The sequence below is a fragment of the Lampetra fluviatilis genome, chromosome 23 (assembly GCF_964198595.1).
Source record: "Lampetra fluviatilis chromosome 23, kcLamFluv1.1, whole genome shotgun sequence".
Lineage (NCBI taxonomy): Eukaryota > Metazoa > Chordata > Hyperoartia > Petromyzontiformes > Petromyzontidae > Lampetra > Lampetra fluviatilis.
In genome coordinates, this window is record NC_136297.1 from 9,583,859 (window position 1) to 9,609,036 (window position 25,178).

Genomic DNA, 25,178 nt, shown 5'->3' on the forward strand with positions numbered 1-25,178 from the left:
ACAATGCAACATTTATAGCTGCCGCAACGGAACAAAAGGGAGAAATTACCTTCACACCAATCTCAATTTACTAAAACCTCCTGAAGCACTTTGTCCAACAAAGCCGGTGGTGATTTGCTGATGGCATGGCGATGCGTAAGCTGAGGTCATGATGTGACCCCCGTCCCCCCCCATGGGGTTATATCAGACGGGGGGGGGGGACACACACTAATTGTACCGCCTCGACCCCAATCCAACACACATACTGACCCGGCCGTGCGTTAAGTGAGACCGGACCCCATTATAAATTCAGAGGAGTTATCCGTAGAGGAGATCAAACGATGTGTCGGGCTCTTCCCGCACACGAACCGCTGGTCTCATCGACCGATCTTCCAGCTCTGGACGTACTCTCTGGCGCATTTCACCCTTCTCTGGCTGCTGCAACTCCACCGTCCAAAGTCTCGACTTCTAACAGACATCGGCCCCACGGCTCCGCCACCAACCCTCTGGGTCTTGCAGCGGCGCATCCCTGCACAATGCCGCTTATGATGAAATCATCGAAAGAGTTACATTGGACCCTCGCTGCTGCTGCTGCGACCGTGCAAATGTGAATTTGATTAGAGATTTAAAAAACGAAACGGAACTAATAATCTACGTTGCCAAGACATCAAAGAAAACCCCAGACATTTCTCCCACGCTATCTTCATTTCTTAAAATAGAAATTCGTTCTTGCGCCAAGTCATCCAAAAGGGGTATTTTGTGTTAAAGCATACTTTGCGCGCACTTGATATCTGCTAAACAAAACAAAAGACAATAATATACTGGCAAGCACATACTGTATGTGTGTGCATATATTTTTTTATTCATTTCATTCTTGGTTGTAATGACTGTCTGGGCAAGGCTGGCGGCTGGAAAAATCCAATTTCCGCTCTGCCACCACCACCACCGCCGCCACCGCCACCACCACCACCACCTGGTGGCGAACAGCTGTGTGTGGCGGTGCCGATCGCCAACAACCCCGCCGACGCGAGCCGATTCGTCGTCGCAATTCGAGGTCATGACTCAATGAAACTGCTGCTGCACAGGGTTTTTTGTCCCTCGCTCCAGGCACGCACGTTCCCTTCGTGCGCGGCTAACTTATTTCTCACGAAGATTCGCAACCGCGTGCGGTGTGAATTCACTCGTATTGCGGTCGGACGTGGGACGATAGTGTGTTGTGTACCGTGTGTGTACGGTACGTACTGTGTGGGTACTGTACGTACTGTATGTGCTACTTGGTAGATCAGCTGTCTCCTCGTGTGGCTTTGTTTGGAATGCATCTACGACTATTACTACTACCGCATGAAGCAGGAGAAACCTGCATTTAGATTTTGCCTCGTAAAACTGTTCGTCAAACGACAAACCCGGTTCCCATTGTATGATGATGATCCGATTGCTGTATGCCATTGCTGTCCCAAGACTGCCCTAAATGTATCCCGATGCATAACGGCCATTTACCGGATCACCCGCAATCGGTTGAACCTGAGATAGTGCTTGGATGGGTGACCGCCAAAGACAGGTGTAAGTAGGCGTCGTGAAGTGCGGTGCAGATAAATCTGTCACTGTTCTACACTCCCCCCACCAGCTTCGCCAACCCGAGGTGACCAGCACTGTGAGGTGGTGTGGTCAAACATCCCTCATGGCCCACAAGGCGGTGCGGAGGCCCTCATCCAGCAGTGGATTAAAACGGGTTCCGCGCTCCGTTTTACTTTAGATCGCGGTCGCTGAGCCCGGGTCTGAAAGGCCCAAGAATGCCGAGGGGCCAGCAACGGACAGCGCGCTGCCTGGACGGCCCCACCACGGAGGTGCGTGCGGCGGTGCCGGATCTCACCCAAGGAGTAGTCGACGCCCGGGAACGAGACGCGGCCCTCCGTGGTCGTCTTCTCCGGGAACTGGGGGACAAACGGAGACGGCGGGCGGGTTGGGGGGGTGTCACGCGCGTAATAAACAGCCCAACGGAGAACAACGCTCGCCGCAGCAAGCGGGGGAGGGACACGCGGCTGCTAACACGCACGCCCGGTTACCCCCCAGCGCTGGCAACAACAACAACAACTACCATTCACCACGTTGCCTGCGCCAGGCTATGTGCACTTTAAGACCACCGTGAAGTTTCGAATGCCCGCTGGCAGGAGGTCACAGGACAGACCCAGGTGCCGTGGGTCGACTGACTGTGAGAGGGACACACGGCGCGACAGCCAGGCTCGCCACTAGCATGCACGCCCGGTTACCCTAGCACCAGCATACGGGGACAGACACGCGGCACGACGAAACCGATCCTGAAGAACCCCCCTCTCCTCCTTCGTGAAACCCGCACTGACCAGCGTGGTGTGAGTGAGTGTGTGAAGTGTGTGGTGTACGTGTGTGTGGTGTACATGTGTGTGGTGTGTGTGGTGTGCGCGGTGTATGTGTGTGTGTGGTGTACGTGTGTGTGTGGTGTATGTGTGTGTGGTGTACGTGTGTGTGGTGTACGTGTGTGTGGTGTATGTGTGTGTGGTGTGCACGGTGTATGTGTGTGTGTGGTGTGCGCGGTGTATGCGTGGCGTGTATCGCTTGGTGTGTCGCTCGGCGTGCCGCGTCGACTACTCGGCGTGGGGGGACCTCCACCCCGCAGTGGACTTTGTCACGAAGGACTCTGAATGCAAGCAACTCGGGAGAGGAGTATGTGACGTGAAAACGAGCAGCAGGAATGTTGCTGGAGGGATCAGAGTGTTTTTTTTGTGGGGGGGGGGAGGGGAGGGGGGTCACGGTACCTGTGCGGACGGACCCATCGGTTGCCCCCCCGACGGTTTTGTATTCCCCGCGCCTCCCGCTCGGCCCTGCCGGTTCCCCTGCTGCTGCTTCTTCTTGTGCTCATTCTGGAGCCTCTCCAACAGGAACTGCTTGTCGTGCCCTTCCTGGAGGGCACGGGTGGGGGTGGGGGGGCACAGGGTCAGACGGTGAAGGGGCGGGCAAAGGGGCTCACATGGCCACTGGGTGGTCAACGGTTTTTACGAGGTCACACGCTGCTCACGAGGCAACGTGGTGGTCATGAGGTTACAAGGCGGTCAAGGGGGGTACAAGGTCACATGGTGGACAAGGGGTCACGAGGTCACACCAGCGAGTATCTCTGGTGCGCGGCGACGACAACTCGCATAGCACCACAGTGGCACAAGAAGGTTGAGTTTTCTTTGTGGGGCCCGTTGACCTCTGCGTACGGCGAGCAGCCTCACGTTTTTGATTTGTTGCTGCAGAAGCTTCACCGTCTGCTTCCGCCCGTCGTACAGCTGATACTGGATGTAGACGGCCATTCTGCGGAGAGACGCGCGGCGCCCGCGCCCAGGAGAGTGAACTCGATAGAACGCGACGGGCTTAACACCGGCGACCTCCGATTCAGCGCACGGTTGGTTGCGTACGGATGCGAAAGAAATTCAACGTACGCAGAAACGGACAAAATCGACGTCGCGTCTAATTCCGGAAACCACACGCGCACGGGAGCGCTCGGTTGCGCAATTCGATCGCTCTCGAAATCGCACGACTTGTTTCATCTCCACCTGTAACAGCGGTCGTTTGTATATTGAACTTCCTTCACACCGTACATAGCCAACCTTGGAAATCGGAGGTGCGGGGGAAGGAAACCAAAATAAACACAAAGCAGTGCTTAAGAAATTAGTTTTGAATCTAGATGCTTTAAAAGTGCACAGCGTCAGTGACTTCTTAATATCGGAAGGAAGAGCGTTCCAGATGGCCGCATGCATACATTAACCCCCCCCCCCCCCCCCGCTGGCTTTTGCACCTGATTGTGACGACATCACATTTATCCCTCCAAGACCGAAACAGGATTTCTCCACAAATGTGGCTGTGCGCCTGATGAGGCTGGTTCTTGTAATTACTGGCGAAACGTCGTACTCGAATTTGTAACGTTGTGGGTTTACTCTCCAACACACAACCGGTTGTGCTGTACGAGTGACGAATTGGCACATTCTGTTCACGTGAAAAACCTTACTAATTGGCCGTGTCGGGTGGTGGCGGCTTTCACGACACACATTTATATTTACGCTGGCTAACCCAAAAACGTTTATTATTTTGCACCGTACGTAGCCAACCGTGCTAATCGGAGGTGACCGTCTTTCTTTGGTGGTGGGGGGGTGGGGAGTGCGGCACGTGGAGCTTGTGTCGGTGCGGGAAGCTCACAGGAGGAAGGCGCTGATGATGAAGAAGAAGAGGGCGCTCTCCATGAAGTTGATGTAGAGCCACACGGCCGCCGACCGCGTCTTGTCGACTTCGGTCACCCACCGGCGCACGGCGTCGTAGAACAGCGGCAGCGAGCGGAACGGCCCGCAGTTCGCGCTCGGAGTCTTCCTGCGGTGGGGAGGTGGGGGGGGGGGGGGTCACGAGAGGTCACCTGAGGTCATTTTAACATCACAAGCGTTCACCTCCGATAATTACTACTACTACTACTATGATTACGATCACCAGCGAGAGACACGGCGATCATCAACCGCAGGGTCCCGGCGGTCACGTAAAAGGCTTCTCAGAAGTAGTTTTGCGATATCCGCTTCCGTTCATGAGCAACGAGGGCGGCACTCACCTTGCGAGAGTTCCCAATGGGTTGTTAGGCCCGTGATGTGACGCCAACAGCACAATCGAGATTAGATATTGGCGAAAGAGACGAAAATAAAGACGCTAGAAGCTGTGTACAAGCACAACACGTGTAAGTAGTGTACAGTAATTGTATTGGAAGGGGGCCGTTTGCCTTCCTCACACGAGTGTGACTTAAGAGTGATAAAATCATTGGCTCAAGGAGACTGACGCAACATGGGTTTTATTGCTTAGGGGCCGTCCATAAATGACGTCAAAAAAAATAAAACATGCTTCAAATCGCTTTAAACTATTGTTATTGTAGTGCGTATTTAATGTGCGGCGGCACGCATGTGCAGCGGCAGATTAAATACGTGTTGTCTATATTTATTTAAAGTTGCGCATTTTGATGTGACGTCACATTTCTCAAACCCCCCCCCCCTCATCACACATCGTCACAAATGTCTGACCCCCCTCCCCCAGGTGTGTGACGTCATTTATGGACGGCCCCTTACCATTGATATCTGTCCACAGGCTCAACGCTGCACCATAGACTCAACACTGCCCATAGACTCAGCACTGCATCATAGACTCAACACGACGGGACGGGGGGGGGCACTGAGAAAACTCAACAGGGGTGGGTGGGGGGCACGACGACACACGCCCTGCAGAATGGGTGCGAGCTCCGTGGAGCTGCTGTACGGCACTCAAACGGCAGAGGGCGAGCTACCGTGCATCCTTCGACACGCAACTCAAAAAACGACCATGAGCTTGGTAGTAGAGAATATATAAAGGAAATCCAATGAGCAATATCTCCTTCGCGAATCCATCTCTCCACGTGAACAAACAAGAACACACGCGCAACGTGTGAAAGGGAGATATACTGTCTGCGTATCTGTTTTGTTACGTTCTGCACAAAGACGCAGGTGGTTATTTTGAGTTTGCGTATCACTGCGTCATTTTGCGTCGAACCGAGGCCCCCAGAGTGGAAAGCGTCAGTCAGGGTCCTTGCCCCTGCGAGATCGGCAGTTCACCAGCATTCGTTTCAAGCGAGCTCGACTCTACTGATGAGACACCGTGTGTCAAAACCGGTCCAAAGTTGCCTGCTTTGAAACAATGCTGCTGAAATGATGCACTCCCAGAATGCCGTGTGGCCGATATAATTCGTCAAAATAAAATACTTTGATATATTTTTTTTGCGTAGGGACAGATGTATTCCATGAGTATACGGTGATTGACTGAACTAACGCACACGTGCTAGGGCACATCTGCGTCAGTTCAGTCACGGTTACGTGCGTTTGCCGAACTTTGAAGCAAACCCACGACTGTCGTTGAATATCGAACGAACATTTTGTTGTGGGGGTGGGGGGGGGGTCAGGGGAGGGGTATGCTAAGCCCCCTCCGACGCTACGGGGTCCTCCGATGCTCCGCGACACCCAGTCCTTCAACGACCAGTCTCGCAGCAGCCTCACCACCAACGTGGCCACCACCGCCGCCATCGCCGTGCGCTGCATGCCGCAACTCCCCCCCCACCCCCCCCAACCCCGCAGGTCCGCCGCTGCCACCCACCTCCACATGAGGACCACCACCAGGCTCACGTAGCCCACGAAGGCGGGGAAGAACTGCAGGAAGATGAAGAAGGTGGACGTCTGGGCGGCCCTCCACGCCCGCCGCGGCGGCTGGCAGTTCATGCGCAGGCTCAGCTGGAAGGGGGTCAGGGGTCACCGGGGCGACAAGGGGGGGGAGAGGGGGGGGGGGGTTGTCATCCAACGATGGATCGATTCGCCGCTTCTTACGCCTTTTTCCACTGCAGAACCCGAAGCCGTGCCGCTGAGTCAGCGCGTAAATTACATTCGCCCCCGCCCCTGGCCCTGCTTGGTCCCCACGCCAGATCGAGACGTCCCGTGAGGCCCACATTTCACGGCTTGGTTCTGGTTCGGCTCGGCGAATAGCCGCTGGGAAGACCACCGGCACCGTGCGGGCCCCGCGCTGGCACGGCTCGGATGTGCCAGTGGAAAAGGAGCCACTGCTCACACGATACATGTGCAGTACGCACGCGACGTTATCAAACAATTGTCATCGTCGTAATTATTATCAACGGCAGCCATCATCTATCATCTATCCGCTGCTGGATGAATGATCCATCTGGGCCGATGTCGCGCGAATGATTCCATTCTCAACTCCCGTTCTCGCAGTCCCCCCCCCCCGCCCCCCACCCACCATGGTACAGCTGTCAGTGATTACCAGCCATCCGGCGTGTGCGGTGTGTGCAGTGGCCGTAAACCCCTGGCTGCGTGGAGTCACCTTCTTCACGTAGAAAATGATGACGAGCTTGATGATTTGGATGAACGGCAGCAACGGCGAGAAGAACAATCCCAGCCTGGGTGGGGAGAGGACAACGCCGACGCGGACACTCGGTTAATCACCGACCCCGTCGCCCTCCGCTGCTCCGCCAACGTCACGCGTGTTCTCCCCTCGTGTGCGCGGTGTGCCGTCGGGGGGGAGGGGGCGTTCTCCGGACACGGCAGTTTGCCTTCTTGACGCAAATAAAATTAAAGATGAATTGCACGGACATCCTGAGAAGACCCCTCCCGGAAAATGAAGTCTCCGTCACTGCTCGCGTTGCCCAGAGCTGGCATCGGGGGAAATGGGTGCGTGCCCGTGTGTGCGTGTGTGTGTGCGTGTGTGCGTGCGAGCGAGCGAGCGACCGAGGGTGCGAGTGTGAGCGAGTGGGCACGCGGGAGTGAGCAGCTCGCATGAACGTGTGATGGCCAGAGTGCGACTGAGTGAGCGGGCGAGCGAGCGAAATAGAGCGACTGTGAGCGAGCAAGAGCGCGTGTGAGCGCGCGCGAGCGTGAGCCAACGAGCGAGCGAGCGTCTGCGAGTATGAGCGACCGAGCAAGTGAGCGCACCAGAGTGACAGGTCGAGTGTGCGGGAGTGCGTGAGAGCATGCGGGAGTTCGTCAGAGCGCGGGAGATGCGTGAGACTGTGCGAAAGTGCGCGAGAGTGTGCGAGAGTGTGCGAGAGTGTGGGAGAGTGTGAGGGAGTGAGCGATCGAGCGTGTGGGCTGTACCACAAGAGCGTCTGTGCGTTGATGAGGTTGAGGACGTTGCGAGCGATGTCGAACTCGGGTTTGTGGGAGCCGTCCTCACCCTTGTAGCAGCAGCGCGCACCCAACCTGGCACCACATCCACCAGTACCGACCAAATCATCATTACCATCATCATTATCACCATCGTCACCATCATCATCTCATCATTATCACCATCATCATCACCATCGTAACAATCTGCATTACCATCAGCAGCACCATCGTCACCACCCTCATCATTATCATCACCGTCATCACCATCGTCATCACCATCTTCACGAACGTCACCATCATGATAATCACCGCGATCATCACCATCATCATATTGATATACTGAAGGGTGACTGTCCATCAGTCTGCTTAAAAAGCAACTCGAGGTATAAAAGTAGTACAACGGTACGAAATATAAATGTACGGTATTTAAAACCCCCCCTTTAGAACAAACTAGTTTTAATATTTTGACCTGACCTGAAGAGTGGGCAAAATAAATCAGAACCTGCTGTGGTGTGCAAACATATCAGGTGGGGAGACAAAGGCGGCCGGGCGTGGTGCTGGCCACCCTCCCCACTCGTATGCCGTGCCGGCCTTCATAGGTGCTCGCTGAGAGAAATTGTCCCCAGCAGTCCGTTAAAGGCTATAGGGGTGGGTGAATCTTTGTCTATATAGGGGTCGACCACCACACATACCCCCAGATGAATTCTCCAAAGAACGTCTCGAGCAGGCTGAAGATGAAGTCCATCACGATGAGGCGGTAGAGGTCCTGCCCAACGAACGTCTCCCAGCACTGCGGGGTCACGCGTGAGAGGTCAGGGGTTAAAGGAGTTCAAGTATTTTTTTTGTTTACAACATGAGAAATCAAGAGATGAATTAGTCTTAATTGCAAGTGACGTGGGTCAGCAAATCGAAAAAGAGCCGATGGCTTTTTGAACAAAGGACGACAATGAAGAAAAAACGGAAACACCGGGGCCAAAAGACAGCCGTGTTCACAGAAGCAAAATTTGATAAATACAGTGTGCAAACATCGAGCGATATTAAATCAAATGAGTTTCCAGCAAGCAAAGTAGGCTCGGACAAATGTCTTAAAGGAAGACATCAAAATAGATCTAAGGAGATCATTACACGGGCATGTAAACAGACAAAGACGCACGCCAAATATCGGTTAAAGAGAGGCGGAAAGTTCGGGTCAGAGGTCAGGAGGCAGAAGGACGGTGGGACACGGTGACAGCGTGAGTCCCTTGCCAGTCGCGTATCTGATGATTGGTTTACATTTTCGACGAATCAAACAAAGCACAGAACCAGGATACACGGGGCCCTCACCGTGTCCTGTTTAGACAAACTGGTCTCCCGAGACGAACAGAGTCGCGATCTACGCAGTGCCGGATTAAGCTAGTGCGGGGCCTGTAGCATATGTTATAGAGTGGCCCTAAATAAAATAAAAAAAAAACACGTAAAATATTAAAACACAAATGTTTTACTTGCATAGGAAAGTAATTGTATTTTTTCATTTGCTATACAGCCAGATAATACGACAAATCGCTCACCTTAAACACCCAGTCGTTCGTAAAAGTTGAAGGCGGTATAGTACTATAGTAATAGAGCAAGTGCAGAATCACTGAACCGGAATTGATAGCTTGAAAGCATTTAGCGCGGGGCCCTTGAAAGTGCGGGGCCCGTAGCACATGATACTTTTGCTACTCGGATAATCCAGCACTGGATCTATAGCAGGACAGAGAAAAGCAGAAGAGAAAGAGACAGAGAGATGGGGGGCGGGGAGCGGGGGGAGAGACGAAGGAGAGAAGACAATCCTCACCGTCAAAATCGACTCTGGCACGATGTCTATCCAGTAGTAGCAGAGGATGCCGAGGAGGGACATCTTCAGGATGACGTTTCTGCGAGCAGAGTGCAACACGATGGCCGGGTCACTCTCTCTTCGTATCACCTCGCACGCACACACGCACGCACGACCGCACGCAAGCCCGCACGCACACACGCACGCACGCACGTCCGCACGCATGCAGACCTACTCAACGGTAACGTGTTGACCCGCCCCTACTAGACATTAGTCGGGAAAAAAGAGCATCATAGCTTCTAGATTTGAAGCTTTCGTGACTGCAAGAATTCATACTCTTAGGTTTTTTCGGTAAAGTCTCGTAGGTAAAAAGAATTATAATAAAAATCTTAGAAATAATAATAGAAGTAAAATAATAAATCACGACGTCCCCGAAACGTCTTGATTTATTATTTTATTTCTATTATTATAAAGGAAATTTTATTAATTAATTATTTCCCTACGTGACTTTACCGAAAAAAACCTAAGAGTACAAGCTCCATAGCTCATCGGATTCCTCCGATCTAAAGAAAGATTCTGATTTGAATGGGACAGGTGTCGTCGGCGAGTCCCCATCACGGGCCGCCACCGTTGCCGCCACCGTGGCGTGCGAAGAGGGCGGTGGGGTCAGTGCCGTAAACCGCCGCCTGTGTCTCCCCCAGTGCCGATGCGACGTGCACGGACACCGTGATTGGTTACTCGTCTGAGGCCGAGTCGACCCAGCACAGGTTGGGAGGTCGCCCGCCGCTGATTTCCCGACTGGCCAGGAAGCAAACTGAGGTCGCCAGGTTCGTAGGGCGGTGCGTGAACAGCTGCACCACCACTCCGAACCTCCGATTAGGACCCCGCACCTCCGCTTAGCAATGGTTAGCTTCGTACGCCTTTTGGCGTCCTCTGGTCTAACACCGATTGAGACGAGGCTCAAAAGAAAGCTGTCTCTGGTGTGGACCAATCAGTTTCAAAGACAATGCTTATATTATCAGAGTATGTTTTTTGTTTGCATTCTGACCACAAGCATTGTGGTTAATGCAGACATGATTCCTTGTAAAAGGTTTCAGTTTGCTGTTTTAACAACTTAACACCTGTTTTGTTGCCAGATAAAAGGGTAAAAACCTATTCTCAATGGTTAGCTTATGTACTGTGCGAAAGACGTTCAACATACATACATACACACATACTCACCCATGCATCTAAATACACACAGGAACGGCAAAGTGCACATACACCAACGTGCACACACACTCTCACAAATAGCAACGTGGACGTACACACACATAGCTATGTGCACACGCACACAAGTAGCAACGTACGCACACGTATCAAAGCGCACTTACACACACACATAGCAATGCGCACACACACATAGCAACGTGGACACACACACATAGCAACGTGCACACACACACGGCTCGAATCTCCCTCCCTCCTTCCCCTTGTAGAACAGTCGGACACTGGGATGGGCAAGAGGGTCACAGAGGGCGAGTGGGGGTCGGTGAGATAGGTCAGGAGGTCAGAGGGCAAGTAGGGGTCGGTGAGACAGGTCAGGAGGTTGGAGGGCAAGTCGGGGTAAGTGAGACAGGTCAGGAGGTCGGAGAGCGAGTCAGGGTCGGTGACACAGGTCAGGAGGTCGGAGGGCGAGTAGGGGTCGGTGAGACAGGTCAGAAGGTCGGAGGGCGAGTAGGGGCCAGTGAGACAGGTCAGGAGGCCAGAGAGCGAGTCGGGGTAGGTGAGACAGGTCAGGAGGTCGGAGGCCGAGTAGGGGTCGGCGGTGCGGACCGGAGGATGTTGGCGAAGATCCGGTGTCGCGGGTGGCGGTAGACCTCCACCAGGCCGAGCAGCGAGTAGAGCAGCGGCAGCACCAGGTTGAGGAGGCACACGACAAACGGCAGGAGCAGCAGGGCCGCCTCGTCCGCCAGGTTGCCGTCCTGATTGTGCTGCGGGGGACAGGGGGACAAACAGGGGCATTGATATGCGGAGAGACATGGGGGCACTGAGACACAGGGACGCGGGGGGGGGGATGTAGGAAAACGGGGAAAATCCACTAACGTGAATACAAGGGGATGTGGAGACGTGTGGACATTGGGATATGGGGGTAGAGGAACATGAGGGCCCATGGCTCGTTTGTACTGCTATGCGCGTGCGTGTGCGTGCGAGGGTAGCGGTAGTGTCGTGGTTAGCGCGCTGCGATACGAACCCGCGAGCCAAGTTCGATTCCCGCTCATGGCCAACACCAGTGACGATTATCTGAACCGGTCTTGGGCATCCCCTAGGTCGACTCAGCCTCAAATGAGTACTTGGTGCAGTGTGTAAAGATTTCCACTGGGGAGACAAATGCGGCCGGACTCTAACAGCACTTGCCTCAACAGTCTGTTAAGGCTACACGGGGGATCTTTATATTTGCGTGCGCATGTGCGTGCGCGCATGTGGTGTGCGCACGTACATGTGCGTGCGTGCACGTGTGTGCACGTGCGTGTACGTTAGTGTGTGTGTGCGTGCGTGCGTGAGTGTGTGTACGCGTGTGTGCGTGCGTGAGTGTGCGTGTGTGCGTGCGTGAGTGTGTGTGTGCGCGCGTGCGTGCGTGCGTGCCGCGCCACCTTATTATTTTTGGACAGGAAGTAGATGCCGGCGCAGGAGCCCGCGGAGGCGGCGGTGGTGGCGAGCCACACGCCCACGTGCACCAGCAGCTTCCGCAGGCGCTGCGGCAACGACAGCGCCTCGTCGTCGGCACGCAGCTCCGCCAGCAGCTCCTGCAATGGAAGGCGCACAACCCCCACACCGTGACCTCCCATCGTTGTGACCTCCCATCGTGATCTCCCACCGTGACCTCCCACCATGACCTCCCATCGTGACCTCCCACCGTGACCTCCCACCGTGACCTCCCATCGTGACCTTCTGTGACCTCCCATTGTGACCTCCCACCGTGACCTCCCACCGTGACCTCCCACTGTGACCTCCCACCGTGACCTCCTGTCATTGTGACCTTCCACCGTGACCTCCCACCGTGACCTCCCACCGTGACCCCCGTGTTGTGACCACCTAGTCATGACCCCCCGAGTGACCCTCTGTTACTCCCCCATGTGACCCCCTGCTACCAATCATGACCACCGTACACACGGCTGCACGTTCAGCAAAATTTTGATTCTTACACCGCACGATTGCTCCCATCATTAGGTGGTGACCCCCCTTATTTAAATGGATGTGCCTCCCCCCCCCCCCCCCCCCCCCGGTCGCCCCCGGTCGCCCCCACCTTGAGCTGCATGCTGAGGTTGCGCTGTTTGAGGGTCACGGCCTTCTCGTTCGTGAGCCGGAAGTCCCAGGAGCAGAACGCTTTGCTGTAGTCCGTGCCCTGGCCCGGCACCACGTAGTTCTGGCTGAAAGAGCTCCCCATGCTGGGGGGGCAGCGAGCGGCACACAGCGTCATCAACGTGGCACGCTGAGTGACGCACCAGCCGACAAAAAGACAAAGCTCCCCCGTGCAGCCTGTAACAGACTGTTGGGGCAAGTGCTGTTGACGAGTAGCACCTGTGAAGGCCGGCACGGCACACGAGAGGAAGGGTGGCCAGCACCACACCCAACCGCACACTGCACCAGGTACTCATTTGAGGCTGAGTCTACCTAGGCGAGGCCCAGGACCGGTTCAGATAATCGTCACTGGTGTTGGCCGTGAACGGGAATCGAACCCGGGTCGCTGGGTTCGTAGCGCAGCGCACAAACCGCTACACTACCGCTCTCCACACACACACACGCACAAGAACAACAACAGCCGCCATTCGCCACTAAGTAGCGGTGACATCGCCACCTTGCTGTGTTTTAGCATCGACCCCCCCCTCCTACCACGCAAAAAGATCCCCCGAATAGCCTGAACAAACTGTAGGGGCGAGTGTTGTTAGCGAGCACCTATAGAGGCCGGCACGGCACACGAGGGGGTGGGTGGCCAAGACCGCGCCCAGCCGCCTTTGTCTCCCCAGTGGCGATGTTTACACACCGCACCATGTACTCATTTGAGGCCGAGTCGACCTAGGGGAGGCCCAGGACCGGTTCAGATAATCGTCACCGGTGTTGGCCGTGAGCGGGAATCGAACCCGGGTCGCCGGGTTCGTACCGCGGCGTAGCGCTAACCGCTACATCACCCCCCCCCACCACACACACAGCCGCCGGGGAAGGGGACAGGCGCAACCTGTAGAGCAGCCCCGCGGCGCAGGCGATGATGTAGGCAGCCGTAGTGAAAAAGTAAGAGAGCTGCATGTTGTAGGGCGAGTCCCTGCCGTCACGCAGCAGCAGCGTCGAGTTCGAGTAGTAGCCGTAGTAGAGCAGCGAGTCCGAGAAGGCGCCCTGTCAGTCAACGCGCGCACACCACGGCGGCAACAGCGGCAGCAGTAGTGGCAGCAGTAGTTGCAGCAGTAGTAGCAGCGGTAGTAGTAGCGGCAGCAGTAGGAGCAGCGGCAGTAGCGGCAGTAGTAGTATCAGCAGTTATAGCAGCAGAAGTAGTAGTAGCAGCAGCAACAGCAGCAGTAGTAGCAGCAGTAGCAGAAGTAGTAGTAGCAGCAGCAACAGCAGCAGTAGTAGCAGCAGTAGCAGAAGTAGTAGTAGCAGCAGCAGGAACAGCAGCAGCGGTATCAGCAGCAGTGTCGACAACTGTAGCAGCAATACACATCTAACGCTGTCTATAAATGTTGAAAAGCCCCATCTGTACTGGAAAATTGCGTGCAGGCCAAAAACAAATGTGTCCATAAGGCCAAGAAAACCGCATGTGCAAAGATATTGTCACGTGGCAACGCAAGGCATGATGGGAGTCGTGCCTTCCTGCTGCTTGTGAGTGGCACACCTTTGCGTGTGTCTATGTATCAGACTGATGATGATGATGATCCTTCTGCTGCTGTTCTAGATAACGATGCTAATGCTGCCACTGATAATAATGAGGATGGTGACGACGACGACGATGATAATCCTACCGTTGCTAATGCCGATGATTGCGATAACAATGATGTTTAAGATGATTATAACAACGACGACGACGACGCCGATGATGCCACTCATGCTAATGCTGCTGCTGCTTCTTCTTAAAACACTGCCGATGCCACGGCGACGGCGGCACTCACGGCGCCGGTGAGGATCTCGAGGCCGCGGAACGGCGTCCCGCCGGTGCTGTTGGAGTCGGTGACCTCGAGCGACTGCGGGATGAGCATGAAGCCCACGGTGAGCAGCACGGCGAGCAGGTCGAACCACAGCAGCCAGCGCAGGAACAGGAAGTAGGAGAGCACGCCCGTGCCGAACCGGCTGCCCACCGACTTGAGCGCCGAGCGCCACGGCGAGAGCCACTCTCCCGCGGCGCGCAGAGAGTCCCCGCACCTCCTCAGAGTCTGCGCAAAAACAAAGACAGAGATCCCCCCCGCAACCCCGTGTAGCCTTTAACTGACTGTTGGGGTAAAGCGCTTCTTTGCCAAGTGGCACCTATAAAGGCCGGCACAGCACACGAGTCGGGTGGGTGGCAGCACCACGCCCGGCCGACCGCCTTTGTCTCCCCAGTGTGGCGATGTTTACTATACACCGCGCCGGGTACACATTTAAGGCCGAGTCGATGCAGGGGAGCCCCAGAACCGGTTCAGGTAATCGCCACCGGTGTTGAGGGGGCTGTGAGTGGGTATCGAGCTCGGTTTCACAGGGTTCGTATTAGCATACACAGCGACGCACAGACGCGTGCACACAGGGTTAGTGCTAAGTTAAGGGGTTGGGGGATAAGTTGACACGCTCTTAGGCTTTTTCAGTAAAGTCACGTGGGTAAAAAATAAATATAGAAATAAAATAAAATAAAAATCACGACGTTTCGGGCGCAGCACAAGCGTCCGTCATCAGGTTGCCGTGATTTATTATTTTATTTCTATTTTTATTTTTTACCCACGTGACTTTACCGAAAAAGCCTGAGAGTATGAATCCTTGCAGTCCCGAAAGCTTCAAATCTAGATAAGTTCACAGGTCAAGGTCAAGGGTTACGCCCGAGGTTACGGTTACATTCACGTTGTGGCCAGCACAGAAACTTGGTGGTCACGGTTTGGGGGGCGGTGGGGGGTGGGGGGTGGGGGGCGGAGCGGCGACGCGGGGAGATGTGCCGGCACGCCCGGGGTGTGGCGGAGAGTGTGTACAGCCGAATAATCAAATACTTTGCAGCATGTTCAGAATGTGGCGGCTAGGGTGTTAACCTGAACACATTCTTCATATCATATGACGCCCGTGTTGGCCTCCTATTGTTAACTTACAAAGCGGTGAACCGTCTTGCCCCAGCCTACATCGCTGACATGCTGCACCCTTGTGTCCGCTCAAGGTCCCGAAGATGTGGGGATGCCGTTGTTCTTCTGAATTCTCAGGTGGAGGCTTCGGTCTGTGGGTGACCGAGATTTTTACCCGTTGGGCCCCAGGCTATGGAACGCTCTCCCACGAGATATCAGGATCTACGAGTCTGTTGAAATGTCTTAAAACCTATTTATACGCTTCCACTGCTCAAACTTTTCGTTAAGTAAATAGATTCTTAAAATGTAATTATAGAATTACTTTTATGGTGAGTGTCTGCTGCTGCTGCTGTGTCCCATACGGCGTTGTAGGATCCTTGATGAAAGGCGCTACGTAAATGCAATTATAATTATTATTCAACGTGCGGTGGTTCTAAATGTGAAGAGGGGGGGGCCTGGCTGGGTGGGTGGCAAAACCGGAGGAGGAACCCGGAGAGAAATCCACGCGACCGTCACGGGGGGAGAGACAGAGAGAAAAAAATTAACCTGTAAAAACAAAGTTTTTCACTATAAATCCTTTATATGCGTGTTCAATGGGCCACAACCCAGCCCACATTGGTCTTTGAAACGGGCGGCTAGAGTCCTCTCGTCCTCTGGCTTGAGATGGCTGCCACCTATGGGTCAGATGATTGCCTGCCACCATTAAGCAATTGGTAATTAAATATAAAAAAAGTACCTAAAAAGTGTAAAATTTTCGAAATTTTTTTTCACAAAAATAAATTGTCACGCACAACGAGTCTGTGTGCAAAATGTCAGCTCGATTGGATCACGGGAAATGGGTTAAAAAACGACCAAAAGATTTGCACGGTCGTAAGCACGCAAGCAAGCCAGCAAGTGAACTTAATATAAAGGATTTAAAAACACGAATATGCAACAGGCATCGTCAGGGTCCAGGATCGAACCCGCGCTCTGCCTAATGCGTGCGTGCGTGCGTGTGTCTGCGCACGCACGATTTTGACGGTGAGGAGGCACGAGGTGCAGCAGCCGGCGCCGGCGGCTCGGCGAGTACGCCGAGGGTCTTGGTCGGCGCGGGCGGCGCGCGACTGCAGCGACCGCTTCTCGGCGAGCGGCGTGAGCATCTCGCGCAGCGTGCGCTGGCGGTCGCCCGCGGACAGAGCCACCAGCTCCTGCAGCAGCAACTCCGTCTCTAGTGGGTGGTGGTGGTGTGGGGGGGGCGGGGGCGGGGGGAGAGAAGGTGATCGCGGGCCACGTGGAGGAGAGGCGGGCCGTGGGGCGGCTCATGCGCGGGGCCGACACGCGTTCCGGCCTCATCGCATCCTTCCCTGCACCTCCGATTAGCACGGTTGGCAATGTACGGTGCGAAAGAAGTTCAACGTGCATACAGACGCTTGATTCATCCTGGAGGAGGAATCTGATGAAGCTGCTAAGCTCTCTTTCACAGGTGTCCAGTAAGGAGCGGTAAGTTAAATCAATTAAAAAAAAAAAGTGCAATAAAGGATACAAGAGTAATGCGGAGAAAAGTTAAGTCACGAATATTTTTTACACATATAAAACATGGAAGTACAAATTGCATGAGTACACAAATTCCTGCAGATTCGTCAATAACAAAAGCAAGCTTGTTGCGACGCGCCAAAACAACAACAACAATAGTCCGAGACCACACAGAGACAATTTAGGTCTAGAATCGGCCTCTCCGATTACTCAAGTTATCAATTCCTTCATTGTCGTGAGCGTCCAGAACCGATATTAGTTGATGCTGCTGACGAGGGGCCAGCCGTAGCCCAACGAACACCCGACCACAATTTGCGAAGTTCGCTTTTTTTGTTCCCCGCTCACCATCGTCGGGCGTGCTGGTCGACGTGGCGATGGAGCTGGTCCTGCGGATGGAAGTGTTGCGCCGCCGTATCGACCCCAGAATCTTGCCCGACTTGCGGCCTGCGTTGCCGTGACAACACATGACAACCGTCAAGTCAGTCGTGGGGCAAACAATCTTTAACTCGCGGTGGTCCCAGAGCGTTAATGTTAGTTGGGCAAACGCTCTCTGATGTGCCCCTGAACAATAAAACGTTTCCCGGAGGGACCAATATCCATTTTCCACTGGCCTCATCCGAGCTGAGCAAGCGCTAGGCCCTTGCCGTACGGGTTGTTTTCCACTCTTTCCCGTGCCGGGCCGAAACCAAACCATGCTACGCTGGCTTCGCAAGGCACCTGAATCTGGCTCGGGGCCAAGCAGGGCCAGGGACGTAGCTCATGACGGCGTTGATCGCGTGCAACGTCATTCGGCGCACTACCGCGGTGAACCGTGGTGAACCGCGTGACCGCGTCACCTGCGCACGCCTCGGACTTGGACCGCCACGCCTGACGTCAGCGGCACGGCTCGTGTGTATGTACGTATGCATGTTGAACTTTTTTCGCACCGTACATAGCCAACCGTTATAATCTGAGGTGCGGCTTCTGCAGTGGAAAAACAAACTGATGCCCGCTTGGGCGGTGCTGCGATAGCTCAGCACTGCCCTGGCACGGCTCGGTTCGTGCAGTGGAAAAGAGGCAAGAGAACCGTGCTGCCCCCCACCCCTCGCCCCACTCCCTCCCCCACCCCGTGGCCATGGTGCGGGCGACACGCACCAACGGTGCGGCTGGGCAGGTTGAGCATGATCTCGCTGGGGATGGCCGAGTCGTCCACGGGACCCGAGGCCCCCAGGCCCAGTGCATGCTGGGTAGGAGCCATCTGAGGGGCGGCTTCAAATCCTGGTTTCACTGCACGAACAAAAAGACAATTAAAGTTCAGGAGGGGGGAGGGGGATCGTTTGTGCTGCCGCGCGTCTGGCTGGGGATCTTAAGCGACTGCTTCAGTGAAGCTTTACGAGTTAATAAAGAGGCAGAGGCACGGCTTGTAAACAGCTCGCAGTAAACGTTGTGTTTGTGCTATAATCTGAACAGTGTGGGCCCACTGCAAGTAGGCGATGCACGGATTTCATTTTTCGATTTATTATATGTGTACCGAGCAAAACATTCATTTTTTTTCGACGAACAATGTTTTGCGCTTACGAATCACATTAGTGGACGTTTCAAACAAACCAGAGGGGGGGGGGGGCACGTGCGGGGAAGCCACGTGGTGGGGCGTGGGTGTGCGTGGGGGGGTGTGGGCGTGGGTGTGCGTGGGTGTGTGTGGTGGGGCGTGGGTGTGCGTGGTGGGCCGTGAGTGTGTGTGGGGGGGCGTGGGTGTGCGTGGTGGGCCGTGAGTGTGTGTGGGGGGGCGTGGGTGTGCGTGGTGGGGCGTGGGTGTGCGTGGGGGGGTGTGGGTGTGTGTGGTGGGGCGTGGGTGTGCGTGGTGGGCCGTGAGTGTGCGTGGGGGGGCGTGGGTGTGGGTGGTGGGACGTGGGTGTGCGTGGTGGGCCGTGAGTGTGTGTGGTGGGGCAATGGTGTGCGCGGTGGGAGGGTGTGGGCGTGGGTGTGCGTGGTGAGACGTGGGTGTGCGTGGGTGTGCATTTGAGGCGTGCAGAGACCGTCTCTGAGCGAGGACATGGGCAGTGACTCGTAATGACGCCCGTCTTCCGAGCCGTTATCCGGCTCGCGGATCACCGGGTGCGCCCTGCAGAGGGAAGTGCGCGTTAATCAATCGATTCCTTAGTCGTAGGGCGCCGCGGTGGCGAGGAGACGTTATCTCCCTCGCCTGGTAAGCAGGAGGACATGGGTTCGATCACGGACCCTGACGATGCCTGTTGTTGTATATTCAGTCTGCGCGTTCTTTCTCTGCCTGTGGTGGTCGCGTGGATTTATTTTTCAGGTTCCTCCGGTTTTCCCCCCCCTCCACATTTACTAATATAATGGGCCAAGAATGTCTGTGTGTAACGCGCGTGACGGTCACTCCCCATCGACCAGCCCCCCTCATTAATAATTATCATGAACTGGTTGGGTCCTCTACATGGACCACACACCCCCCCCCCGTCATTAATAATCATGAACGGATGACGTCACTCCGCATGAAGAAGATGGAGCGGAAACGAAATTTGTTTTAAGCAAATTAGCTTTCATTTTGACATTTCTACATGGAAAGTAAAGCTGATAAAGAAATCAACGCAGCAACGAATGTAACGAGCTAAAAAAGGCTGTGTGTGTGTGTGTCCCGCGTGTGACGTCACTCCACATGCCCCCCCCCCCCCTCATTATTATTGTGTGCCTGCATTTTTTAACTAACGCAGAAGGTCAAGCGGCTATGGTCATTTTTTTACGCAAATTCACTTTCGATTTCACGTATCTTCATAGAAAGTGAAGGCAATAAATAATTCTACGCCGCATCGCAGTGCATCTGGTGCCTTCATTCATTTCTTCGCCACGTCCAACGAAAGTTAAGTCGACTTTACGCTTCCAAACGATGCTACGAAAAACATCTCTCTGCTACTTTGCAGACACTGTATCGAATCGCAATTGTTTTCAACCCCAGCGAGCCAAAGCGGAAGATAAGTAAGTTATCAGAGTCGTGAATTGCAAGTCATTGAACGTCCGTTAAAGACAGTGCTACTGTGACATATGACGTCAGGTGTTTTATAACTTTCTTGCGCGCCACAACCACTGCCATTCATGCAGTGCTGCGGTCAAATACTGTGACGTGTTTTATGACTTCCTTTTGTGCAACATTCACTGCCATGAATACGGTGCTACAGTGAAATGCAGTGAAGTGTTTGATGACATTATTTTTTTCAATATATACCCTAACCATTATATTTAGACAAGATAAAATGATACTCTGATCAATTCATTGGTCTTCGTTATTTGCTAAGTTACTTCAGACAGTATCAGCACTCTTCGCTATCAAGCGTCCATCGGTGAAGATAAGTTTGTCAGTTAACAGCTTCTGGTGATTTGAAAACAGTGCTAAAGTGAAGCTGCGGGTTTTTTCAAATTATACAGCCACAGAGATTGTTTGCCTTTGCGACCGAGGCGAAATCGTCTTCATCTCGAAAATCCACCTGGTCCCAAGTGACGTCACTCTTCCTTTTGTACTGGAACGACGACAATTTCCCATAATTCCTGCGTATGCGATGACGATCAACAAGTCGCAGGGTCAGACTTTTGAAAATGTGGGTATTGATATCAATGGACCCGTATTTTCCCATGGCCGGTTGTACGTGGCTTTGTCGAGACCTAAATATCCTCAGCGGATCAAAGTGTTCATCAAGGATGGCCAACTGCAGGGAAACCTTTTGAACAGTGATAGGAGATTCACACAAAATATCATATACCGAGAACTCTTCCAAAGTCCTTAAATTAATTTAATAATCTTCTTAATTCTTTCGGTAAAGTCACGTAAAATTGAAATAAAAATAAAACATGTCTCTTCGACAGACCTGTTCTCCACCTCAGGACGGCTACTTGCGTTGTGGCCGAAACGTCGTGAGAATTATTTTATTATGTTTTTTTATTATTATTTTATTATCTCAATTCTACGTGACTTTACCGAAAGAACCAAGAAGATGAATCCCTGCAGTCACGAAAGCTTTAAATCGAAATTAATTTAATAAGTTAATAAATATGTATTTATGTGCTACATGTCAATCACACAATAAAACGTTATTTTATATCTTTTATATTACAGCTTCCGTCCTAGAACGGGCTAACAAACTAGTTTAGAAGTAAATTGCGTTTTAGATACGTTGGCTGCTACTATAACTTCCCACATGTGCCGATGATACAAGACACTGCGACGAGCTATTATGCGTGGCCAGCTTGCCTCGGAGACGTAAATAATACCTCAGTGGGCTTTACCTGGTAAATAAAACAGTTTAGTGCGTAATATTTAGCTTCATGTATAGCAGCGTCATTGTCGTTCATGCAAATTGAATCTCACAATCGCCAAGGAAAGGTCAACAATTGCCCAAGTTCCGCAGTCTTCCGTATATATGTTGCAATGCATGTGACGCTTTATTCGTATTTTTCATATGCAAAGATCATCACAAGCACAATTAAAGACGTACAGCCAAATTAATGAAACAAAACGAAGAGCACTAAAAACGTTAAATAGACTCCCTATGCTTAATAGGCCGAGGCTGAGTGATCACAATCGGCGAATGTCAGAGAGTCGGCACTAGAATAGAGCCCTTTTTCTTGAATAATCATCAGCGTGGTTACGGAGGAGATGAATCACAAAATAATCAGACATTTCATCTCCTTCACATCTCCGTCTCTCCGCGTAAAAAAAAAAACACGTTAAAGTATTTTTACACCACCCATTGGGCCCCCCATGGGCTTCTGGGAGAGCATCAATTCAACATAAATGATTCGATTAGCACAGTTGACTACGTAGAAGTTCAAAATACATGGAAATACGAGCACATTTCTGGGACCGGTTTGAACACTTCATTGTCTCATCAGCAGAGTCAAGCTGGCTTTCGTCAACGCTGGTGTTAATGCTAAACGTTACAGCCAAGGGCCCCCCCCCCACACCCCCCCAATTTAGGATTTCGATGGAGGACTTTTCAGTGTGAGCGTAGTGCTTGGTTGGGAGGCCACGCGGAGGATGACCTCGTGGGATCTGAGGGTCACCCATGGTACGTTGGGGTTCGTCGTCAGGCAGTAGGCGGTTGGCCTTGACCAACCGTGCGCGCGAGGCGTACGTTAAAGAGCGCCGGCTCCAGATGGTCCCCTTCTATGGAGCGTCTGAAATAAGCTCGGCGGATGGAGGGTCGGGAGACGGGCACCGAGGGGATGAGGGGGTAAAGCCCCTCCAGATCAGACGGGAGTCGGACTCGGAGGGAGGGAAGGTAAACACGCTCGCCCATGTCGCCTCATATTTTCTTTTCTTTATTTCGGGTGCGTTTCCTTTATACCCCCCTTGCCTTAATTCTAGATTTGAAGCTTTCGTGACTGCAAGGATTCATACTCTTAGGTTTTTTCGGTAAAGGCACGTAGGGGAAAACTAATAAATAAATAAATATTGCCTTACTTTATAAAAAAAGAAACGACCATTACCCCTTTCAGTGGGGACTCGTCTGGGTTGGGGCCGCAGCCGATGTTCATTTACCATCTCTCTATCCCCCTGCTATTTTTTTTATAACCGGTTCAGTTTCCGTTGGCGGTGTGTATGTGCATCACAACGCGACGTAATGGGCCAGCGTATTGCTTCAATTAAAAAATATGGAATAAAACAATACAATTAAATTACAAACATAGCAGCGCCTGCGTCAAACTGCACCGAGCGACGGAGTGTCAGGGTCCGCGACGCGGTGTCAGGGCTCGAGCCGGCTCGGCCTTCGTCACTGTGAGGGACGCGGTCACGGGAACAACGGGCAGGCAGGTGGCACACGAGGAAATAATAACCACACGCAAATACAGAAAAAAAGACAAAGATCCCCCGTATAGCCTTAACAGACTGTAGGGGAAAGTGCTGTTAGCGAGCACCTATGAAGGCCGGAACGGTACACGAGGGGGTGGGTGGGCCAGCACCATGCCCCGACCGCCTTTGTCTCCCTAGTGGCGATGTTTACACCGCACCGGGTACTAATTTGAGGCTGAGTCGACCTAGGGGAGGCCCGGGACCGGTTTAGATAATCGTCACTGGTGTTGGCCGTGAGCAGGAATCGAACCCGTGTCGCCGGGTTCATAGCGCAGTGCGCTAACCGCTGCACTACCGCTCCCCACACACACAGGCGCGCGCAAATACAGACGCAAATAATGCCGAAGAAGACAAAGATGCCCAGTATAGCCTCGAACAGACCGTTGGGGCTATTGCTGTTAGCGAGCACCTATTAAGGTCGGCACGGCAGACGAGGCGGTGGGTGGCCAGCACCACGGTCCAGCTCCCTACGTCTCCCCATCGCTTATTTGATTGCACACCGCACCAGGTACTCATTTGAGGCTGAGTCGACATAGGGGGAGGCCCGGGACCGATTCAGATATGTCGTCACCGATGTTGGCTCTGAGCGGGAGTGGAACATGGGCCACCACACTAACCATTAAGCCTCCACCCCCCACCAACCTCCCAAGAGTCAACATATTCACACGCCTACACAAACACACCCCACACAAAAGAATACACACATGCAGTCCGCGTATGAACAAGGGTGGTGGCAGTGTAGAAACATCTCAGGTGAAGGCTTATCTGACCGCAACGTCAGTCACTCCACTCACTATTTCCTCACTCGGTCCCCGTATCTCGGAATTGCGGTTCACGGCACTGGGAGCGTCCGCTGAGCGGCGACTGCGGAGTCGAAACCGCCTTGAAAATACCTGGGCGGCGTGTAATGGATCACCTTTCCGCATTCAAAGGCTCGCTCTGACGTGGGCCTGTTGTGGTTTCAACCATGGTGATCGATGAGCCTCGCGCGTTTGAAAACTTCGCGTACGATCGGCGTGCCGACTGAAAGCGTTCGTGACTGCAGGGATTCATCTTCTTGGTTATGTCGGTAAAGTCACGTAGAAGGGAAATAATAAAAATAAAACATAATAATATAAAATTCTCACGACGTTTGCTTTGTGGCCGCAAACGTCGTGAGAATTGTATTTTATTATGTTATATTTAAATTATTTTATTATTTCCCTTCTACGTGACTTTACCGAAAGAACGATCTTCACGTGTCTCCCGGGTGGGTCTCAGCCTCGTCATCGTCAGTCAGCCATGGGGTCTATCCACTGCTGAATGAAAGCCTCCTCAAACCGTCACACTCCCTTATGGGCTGCCCACGTGAAGATCCGTCTAGCCACATCGTTATGCTCCTGTCCATTAGGTGCGGAAACTGTGAATGCGTCGGTTCGGAATTTAAAACCGTTAGACGCGTGGAATTGCACGTGAACATTTTTGATCTCAGTGATGGGTTCACATGACCATCCCCAGCCACTTCATCATCATCAACTACTCATTTGAGGCTGAGTCGACCTAAGGGAGGCCCAGTACTGGTTCAGATATTCTTCACTGGTGTTGGCCGTGAGTGGGAATCAAACTGGGGTCGCCGGGTTTGTAGCGCAGCGCGCTATAATACGTAAGCACACATTCAGCTCGGCTCAGTGTGGCTCTCCTGGGCAAAGTGAAAAGACGCTACGAATATGCACTGATGTATGACTTTATTCTTTAAGCCCACTGTTGCTATGTTTGCTCAAATATCTGACAGTGTCAGCATCTGCCTCGTGACGACCACCATCCACGAGATAAACAATGAAACACAGCTCCCTCCGGCTAACCCGGTTTGGGGATTAACCAGACTCTTCTCCCGTGTGGCCGAGTGGATCATTCCATCGCAGGGAACGTGAGAGGTCGCTCGTGGCAGCGTCACGTGCTCATTGAAGGCAGCGGATTGACCGTGGCTCGTTATGATTGAAGATAGTCTCTGGTTCTTTCGGTAAAGTCACGTAGGTAGAAAAAATGACAGATCACGACGTTTCGATCGCAACAACCAGCGGCTATCTACAGGTGAGAGAACAGGCTCTACGGGGAGGGTTTCCACA

At 53.2% G+C, this 25,178-nt stretch overlaps 1 protein-coding gene across 3 annotated transcripts in view; it reads right to left on the bottom strand.

Moving 5' to 3' along the window:
- Positions 1–25,178, bottom strand: part of LOC144940919 (transmembrane channel-like protein 5) — a 54,548-nt gene that overhangs the window by 956 nt on the left and 28,414 nt on the right. For all 3 annotated transcript variants that reach the window (XM_078867426.1, XM_078867424.1, XM_078867427.1), the window contains exons 4-21: positions 19,247–19,332; positions 18,366–18,497; positions 17,577–17,675; positions 16,730–16,926; positions 14,595–14,855; positions 13,673–13,827; positions 12,743–12,884; positions 12,090–12,242; positions 11,272–11,429; positions 9,478–9,556; positions 8,354–8,451; positions 7,650–7,754; positions 6,880–6,955; positions 6,145–6,278; positions 4,189–4,356; positions 3,228–3,306; positions 2,769–2,912; positions 1,850–1,910 (exon numbers count right to left, since the gene is read on the bottom strand). In XM_078867426.1, the coding sequence (XP_078723552.1) occupies positions 1,850–1,910; positions 2,769–2,912; positions 3,228–3,306; positions 4,189–4,356; positions 6,145–6,278; positions 6,880–6,955; positions 7,650–7,754; positions 8,354–8,451; positions 9,478–9,556; positions 11,272–11,429; positions 12,090–12,242; positions 12,743–12,884; positions 13,673–13,827; positions 14,595–14,855; positions 16,730–16,926; positions 17,577–17,675; positions 18,366–18,497; positions 19,247–19,332 (2,327 nt within the window). The remainder of the gene's footprint in view (positions 1–1,849; positions 1,911–2,768; positions 2,913–3,227; positions 3,307–4,188; positions 4,357–6,144; positions 6,279–6,879; positions 6,956–7,649; positions 7,755–8,353; positions 8,452–9,477; positions 9,557–11,271; positions 11,430–12,089; positions 12,243–12,742; positions 12,885–13,672; positions 13,828–14,594; positions 14,856–16,729; positions 16,927–17,576; positions 17,676–18,365; positions 18,498–19,246; positions 19,333–25,178) is intronic.